Below are 7,988 nucleotides of genomic sequence, written 5' to 3' on the forward strand. Positions count from 1 at the left end.
ATCTTAATATCCCCTCGGCTTTCTGGCTGTACATTTTCCCCGGTAGATGAGAAGATTTGTTCCTTGCGCCTTCAGGTCAGGGAATGAGTCCTGACTGTGATCTACACCTATGCGCCAAACAACAGTTCAGAGTACCCGGTCTTCTTGGAGTCCCTAAGTGGGGTGCTTGAGGACACTCCACTTTGGGACTCTGTCATTACTGGAAGACTTCAACACTCAGTGGACAATGACAGTGAGACCTGGAGGGGCGTGATTGGGAGGAACAGCCCGTCAGAGGCTCTGAACCCGAGCGGTGTTCTTTTACCGGACTTCTGTGCAAACCACAGTTTCTCCATAACATCATGTTTGGACATAGGGGCAAACATGATGTTTGAACCAAGTGCATGTGGCACCAGGACACCCTAGGACGCTGGTTGATGATCGATTTTGTAATCATATCATCAGATTGAGTCCAAATGGACCATGTTCAGAACCTCCATTGCTGAAGCTGCTGCATTGAGCTGCGGCCACAAGGTAGTTGGTGTCTGTTGTGGTGACCTCTGAACCAGATGTTGAACACCAGAGGTGAAGGGAACCATCACTCTGAAGAAGGAGTCCTATCAGGCTTGGTTAGCCTGTGGGACTTTGGAGGCAGCAGATAGGTAACAACAGGCCAACCGGAACGCGGATCGGGCAGTAGCTAAGGCAGAACCTCGGGTGTGGGAGGAGTTTGGAGAGGCCACGGAAAAAGACTCTCTTGGCAAGCTATCATATCCTTTCTCTAGATCCACAAAGACGGTGCAACTCCATGTGACCTTCTCTATGCTTCTCTATCACTGAAAAAATAAAGTACACCTTTTGATTCTAAGTTTAAAAACTTGCTTCCACTCAACACTTTGTCTTCTACTGTGGTTTATCACAGGAGCGCCCCCATGTCAGGGACACCCTATCTGGGTTTTGTACAGCTTGAGCAGAGAGAGGAAGGTCTGTGTTCAGCTAAGACATATTTCACTTCTGCATTGTCATTTAAGTATCAGTGTGTTTTAATAACAGAATATTACGATAATTTTCTTAACATCAGTCTTTTTGCATTGAGAGTTGTTTTTAGTCCCAGCTCTGTCACTGTTTTCTTGTGGAAACAAAGCGTGACGAGGTTGTGGTGCAACAGCACACGAGCCTGTAAGGATGGAGGGATGAGTGAGGCTTGATTTGTAAAAGATTACCTACTTTATCTGGTAGTTCATCTGTTTGAACAGCAGGTGGCAGTGCTACATAAAATAATACATGAGCTTCAAACACACAGCAGCTCGTGCTCAATCTGCTTCTAAATGCATTACAGCTGAAGGCTGCTCCAGACCAACAAGTTTATCTGCAATAACACAGCATTACATATTAGTCAATTTCTATTTTAAAATCTGTAAAATAATAAGTAATTAAAGATCAAAAGGTTTTTTTTAAATCATTAAGTTTGAATTTGACCGAGATATTTTCCAACAGAACCTGAAGAGGATTTGCACCAGATTATTATCATATATTTACAACTGTAGTTCATAATATGTTAGACATTGCAGGAAAGCCATCATGCTAAGAAACTACCGGTACATAAGGAAAACAGAGGGGTTCAAGATCCATTGAAGACATGGAGAGAGCAGCCGTCAATGCCATTAGGCATAAAATCTATTATATTATATCTATTCTAATTTATTCTGTAATAATAATAATAATAATAATAATAATAAAAATAATGATGATGATGATGATGATGGAGACTACATCTGACAATAACATATACTTCAGTGTGATATGTTGCTTTGTAGCAATCCCATCAACTATTATTCAAATGAGTTGTTTTAGGTACAAAAAAAATTCTAGTTATGAACGCAATATTCAAACTTGCAACAGAGGCTTTTCATGGTGTGGTATGACTGTTGTATTCAAGAAAAAGACTCTGTCTTTGTTCCTGGGCGTTTGTAATGAATTGTCTCTGGCCTGCTGGACCATAGTTGGAGAAACATTGCTGCTGAAGAGTCCTAAAAGCGACCAGTGTCAGATCAGCTGTAAGCAGTGCCAGCTGCAGGAATAATCTCTGACCACTTCAGTAGTCTTGGACATAAACGATAACAACATGGAATTGCGACTGTAATGGCTAAATGCACAGGGATTCAGGAGATGACGGTGTTTCGATTAGATCAGTGACATGTTAAATACGGAAAGATTAGCTTTGAAACTGGAAACGGTTCCTCTGTTTTGTAGTCACATGGAGGCAGGTGATTTTGAAGGGGTTTAGTTGGGATAAAATGTGTTTATGTGGTACGATGAATGTCAGATTCACGAGACTTCATTGTCAGAGGGCTTCTTATGGCACAGATTCCGTTAGTGTTAAAAAAACTTCTGACTTCTTTGTGAACATTAAAGGGAAATGGTAAATGGTAAATGGCCTGCATTTGTATAGCGCTTTTCTAGTCCTTAAGGACCCCAAAGCGCTTCACACTACATTCAGTCCTCCACCCATTCACACACACATTCACACACTGGCGATGGCAAGCTACATTGTAGCCACAGCTGCCCTGGGGCGCACTGACAGAGGAAAAATGACTCTTACACAAATGGAAACATGTCTAATGTTTCCGTGTCACACTTGTTCTACCTGTTGCTAGCTTTCTGTATCTCTGCCTTTCTCTTTCTCTCACTCTGTTCAAACACGTATGGCTTCTGACATCGAGTAGCTTTAAGCAGCCGGTGAATGCCTCTGTGGTGTGTGAGAATGTGCATCATGCACACGCGTGTGATGTTTGAGTATGTGTCGGTGAGAGGTTTTACACCGCTAATGGTTTCTTCAGAAACACGAGCTGGGTGTTTTATATAAATGTTATTTTTAGATGTAGATAAAAGGAAACTGCTGCTGAAATTGATTTGACACTTTCTGTAAAACCACTTCAGCTGTTTAGGTTGTCTGAGATAAGTGTGAGCATATATAATGATATGGACAGTGTGGCTTCACAGACCACATTACTCATTCACTTTCTCTCACCATCATCAATCTGTATCTACTTGGAAATTTGCATTCCTTGAAACCTTCAAATGAAAAACTGGGAAGAAATATTGATCTTTCATTGAAATGATCAAACACATTATACATATTAGTAGCTGAGCTTTGAATTTGTAACGAGTAGTTTTAAGTAATGAGCCATTTAAGTGACATTCAAAAAGAAGAAATGCTAAAAAAGAAACTTACAAAAAAACAATGCTAGCTCAGATTTCTGCAGTGTTTGGATTTCTTTGATTTTAAAGATAAATCACATGAAAATAAATGAAATATCTTTTAGTGTTTTTCTTTTCATTTTACTAAAAGAAGCAAATGTCTATAAATACATCACCATAAAATGGTTAATAAGCCAAGACATTACACCAACCTACAGTATGTATGCCTTTCCGTACGACACGGAATGAGAAGCCTGCTTTATACAGCAGGGTCAAAAACAGTCCTGCCAGTACTTACTAAATATTTATACAAGTCCATTTCATCTAAATCAAAAGCTAGGTGACTCTTTCTGCTTTTCATTGCCAGCAGAGATGACTCCTCGGCTGGGTTACGCTCTCATATAAACAAACAGGGCTTTCAACTCTCTGTCCTCAGCATCTCGACTTGGCCTCGGTCCTAGAAAACCCCACTTGGCTCCGTGGTTTCTGTCAGAAAGTGGTGACTAACACACTGACTGGCTGTGTGACAGACACCTACCTCAACACATTCTTTAATTCTTGCTCCCATTAATAAAGGCGCTTTTATTAGTTCAGTAATTAGCCTTGGAGAGCATTCCCAGACTATAAAGGAAAGGTTGTTTTTCATAGTAGTAATGGTAAAGTGTTAATAGGCCTAAAACTATACCCTGCCATGCAAACCATTAGGCCATAAATGCTTTCTCTTACTTCACTGCAGCACCTCTCCTCATGTCAGATGGATCCAGTTTGAGTTTTTTTTTAAATGTAATTTTCAGTTTTGTTTTTTTAGGATGAGGATGATGATTATATAAAAAGATGTTTATGAAAAGGGAGAAACGTATTGATGATAAAGGTATATCAGTGAAACGGGAGAGACCAGGAATTTATTCAGATAATTAAACTCTGCCTTTACCACCTGTGCTACTTTGTCACCTAATCCACCCGCCTCTCTCCTCACCAGCACTTGTCCACTAAGCATTTGACAGATCGTCTATATGTCCTTATCGCCTTCTTGCATTCCTTAGTCTTAGTTTTGGACTTTCGGACTTTCATTCTGCTCCTTTTGCTTTGTTTGCATGCCTGATACTTGCAACCATGTAACAGAACATTAAAGTAAACTTTGGCCTGTTTATTATGTTTCTGCCCTCATAACAAGGCAGTACTATCAGAGCACTGATGACAACAGCAAGATTATCTTGGTGTTCTTGTTTCTTGTTTTTGTTTCACAGCAGAATAAAAGTGGTCGTCAAAAAGACTCTAACAACAGTGGTGATGATGATGATGGTGATGATGAAAATAAAGATCATTATGTTGGAAGTGAAGCTGATAAAATTAAGCACAACCATGAGTGAAGCAACAACAGTATTGACGATAAGCTGAACCTACAAACACGTGCAAGAATATTAAAAAGGGATAAAAATGATTAAACATACTTATGTGCATATCTAATGTTTTAAAGCAATAAACGTTTCAATGATAATAAAAATTTAATTAAACTGATTGGATGCTTGCTTGGATTAGAATGAACGTGTTTTAATGTGATGAGAGTGATGCACAATATCAAGCTGAATACCAAGTGGAATCAACCACTTTCTTCTTCTTCTTCTTCTTCTTCTTCTTGTCGTCATAATTTTAACTTTCCAGGAGAAACACGTTAAAAAAGACCCCGCTCTGGTCTCTCCACAGTGCTGGCCTGAAGTAAACCTGACCACTGACGCCTACAGCACTAACAGCTGGTGCGTGTGATGACGCTGAGGGTTGCTGGTCAATTTTATGAAAACAAATGATGCAAAAGCTGTAAAATTAAATAGAAAAAATCGTAATGAAAGTGAAGAAGCGCGCATGCCAGTGGCCTGATCATCGGAAGAAGCAGCGGCGATAGTAATTATTGCCGCTTATGCACGACGTTGCCGAGGATGATGACGGTATTTAGGATAATGAGGATGAAGAACGTTATAACTCCACGTGGCCGCACTTGTACCGGTGGTGGGAGTGTCCGCGGAGGCGCTCCACTCCCTACTCGCGCGCAGGCACGAGCGGCGCTCGGATGTTTTCATTCTGAATTTATAAGTCAGAGAGAGGAGGACGCCTTCGAAACAAGAGGAAACGAGAGGGAAAAATCTTTTTGTTGTTGTTGTGTATGTTTTTGTATTAGCTTCCGGTGTAATGTCAGTTCGTCGGGCCGGTTTGGTGCTGCTTTGCGCGATGTTGGCGGTGACTTGTGCTCGCAGGAGTTCGCCGGAGCAGGAGGATGTTCAGGAGAAAACGAACAGCGCCAGATGCACATCCAGGTGCCTCACTCTGCACATGACCCAGCTAACCGCTGCTTTCAGACACCTCCAGGTACGGACGAGCATTTTGCCCCAAATCCTTTGTTTTAGTGTGTTTTTCACCTGAGGGTCACCTTCCGCACGAGCACCGGTGTCATAGGCTACGAAACGCAGGAGAAACCGTTGAAATAAACAGAGAAACATTTAATCCGGTCGGCTTGATGTGAAAACCCAGTCCAGTTGGTCTAATATGAGATAACGTACAAAAGTAAAATTATATATGTACTATGTTGAATGTTTACAATTACTGCTTGTTTTTGTTTGTTTGTTTGTTTGTTTGTTTGTTTGTTTGTTTGTTTGTTTTGGAGAGGGTGGGGGGTCCACCGCAGCGCTACCAGTCTTAATCAATATCGAGGTTTTGTTTGTGGTCACTTTACAATAACACAGTTTTATTATTTTGTCAAATATGTCACTTTATATATTCACATAAGCTCAGTCTAAACATTTTTCATTGGAACATATTGAACCAGTCCGTGCATTTGTTAATTATGCCTAAAAGAAGAAGGTGTGAACTTAAAATGTAAAATTATAACATGGACAGAATGATTTTTGCAGGTGATTTCCAGATGTAGTCTTAGCCACAAGTACTAATTCCACTCAGTGTGTCAGTTAGGACAGATCGTGATATTTGACTGTCTTGCTGTAGAAAATACACTATGCAGCCATTTCAAACGTGCAGTTTACAAGTTGTTAATAAATGTTGCCCTCCTGTCTTTTCCCCTCAGTGCTGTGTTGTTACAATGATTTTTGGATAAGCTAGGCCAAAAGAGAAAGGTGCAGTGCAGAGTAAAGCAGCTGAGTGCTGCACTATTAAGCAAAAACAACAACAACCTTGTGATCTACACTTGAACTGTTGTTCTCCACGTGGTTTTCATCAGGAAGTTCTGACCAAATGATGTTGATGTTGCTCAGATTGAAGTCGGCCCGTGTCAATACTCTAGTGGGGCAAAGGTAGGCCGAAAAAAACTTTGGTTATTGGTTTTTAATAGTTCACAAAATGGCTCATCTTGCAGGGATTGCTGTGCTGTGTACTGGGGCCTTTGTAGTGAGGAATGCGAGATTAACAGGGACATTAGGACGTTACCAAGTTCGAAAAGCCACTTATCGTTAACGGCTTCAACATGTGCATGCTGTGTAGTGGGTGGGAAAGTCATTAACCACAGAGTTCAGCCCCAATGGCTCTGAGGTGTGCAGACAAAAGTGTGTGTGTGTGTGTGTGTGTGTGTGGGTTTGCATATGCTCACATATAAAACCGAGGTTTGGTCTGGTCCTTGTCCATCCAGAAAAGACCCTCGCCACCTGTGCATTGAGTAATGAGGGTGGCCTCTGGATGACTTTACCATTTAGATGTTTGCATTTGTGTGTGTGTGTGTGTGTGTGTGTGTGTGTGTGTGTGTGTGTGTGTGTGTGTGTGTGTGTGTGTGGGTGTTCTAGACCAGAGGTGTGAGAAAGGGAACATTTGGTTTAAACTTTATGAACCAGTGTGCAAGAATCAAATGTGCAAATTCAGTGATTCAAATGAAACCAGGTGATTTTTCAGCACCAGCTTCTGAGTCGGGTGTTTGTGTCTTTTGCTTTGGTTTTATTACTTTCCCTAGTTTCATGAATTGTGTCAGGTTGTTTCTGATTTCTGTTCAGTTAATTTTTTCTGATATTATTGAAGTCTAGTTGTGCTGGTGCTCCAAGCTGTTTATATTTGATCCATTGTGTTTTGTAGCTTTGCATTTTTGTGGAATTCTGTTTAACTTTGATGTTGGATTTATTGTTTTTTGGACTTTAATCCCCTCAATAAATCACTCGCCTTTTATTCATTGACGTCTGACTGTTAGCATTTTGCATTTGGGTCCTCACGTCTTAATAATTCCAACATATCACAGAACAGCATAACATAGACCTGGTAGATATATTCCTCCCTGAATTTGAGGATTTCCAGTCTTTTCTCCTTATTCTACCAGTACAATGGTTGCTAGCTTGCTGCAAAAAGAAGAAAAGGCTTTTCTGAGGGTGTAGGTCTCAGTCTGTGGGTTCCAGGCGTCTCCTCTGCCCTTCAAAAAGCTTTCATACCTGTCAGTGGCTCCCTCACTGTTATTGGCCTCAAGGTTAGCCACCAAGCTCTTGGGGGGGGGGCTCTTTGTCTCCTTTGTTACCAGCTGTCTGCCCAGCCTCGTTGTTGTCAGCCTCCTGCTCGGCCACCTGAATGGTTCTGGCTCTTGGAATAATTTTGTCCGGCTGCACAAAATTTGGTTCTTATAACTGATTAAAATAAAAATCTTTGGCTTTTTTAAATCATTTAAGGATGTTAGCTTGAGCTGTAGAAGACTTTGGTGTATACCAAAAGTATTAACCAGTTAGTTAAAATAATAATAATAAAGATTGTTGTTTAGGGCTGCCACGATTAGTCGACTAGTCACGATTACGTCGACTATCAAAATCGTCGATGACTAATTTAATAGTCGACGC

General features: G+C 40.8%; 1 protein-coding gene across 3 annotated transcripts in view; it reads left to right on the plus strand.

The window, feature by feature from the left end:
- The first annotated feature begins 5,189 nt into the window (after positions 1-5,189).
- Positions 5,190-7,988, plus strand: part of anos1b (anosmin 1b) — a 65,528-nt gene continuing 62,729 nt past the window's right edge. For 2 of the 3 annotated variants that reach the window (XM_042215936.1, XM_042215935.1), the window contains exon 1: positions 5,190-5,541. In XM_042215936.1, the coding sequence (XP_042071870.1) occupies positions 5,365-5,541 (177 nt within the window). In that variant the 5' untranslated portion in view covers positions 5,190-5,364. The remainder of the gene's footprint in view (positions 5,542-7,988) is intronic. The other variant, XM_042215934.1, reaches the window with a different exon arrangement.

This window comes from Haplochromis burtoni, unplaced genomic scaffold (genome assembly GCF_018398535.1).
Source record: "Haplochromis burtoni strain Fernald_Lab_line unplaced genomic scaffold, NCSU_Asbu1 Contig_875, whole genome shotgun sequence".
In the NCBI taxonomy this organism is placed as follows: domain Eukaryota; kingdom Metazoa; phylum Chordata; class Actinopteri; order Cichliformes; family Cichlidae; genus Haplochromis; species Haplochromis burtoni.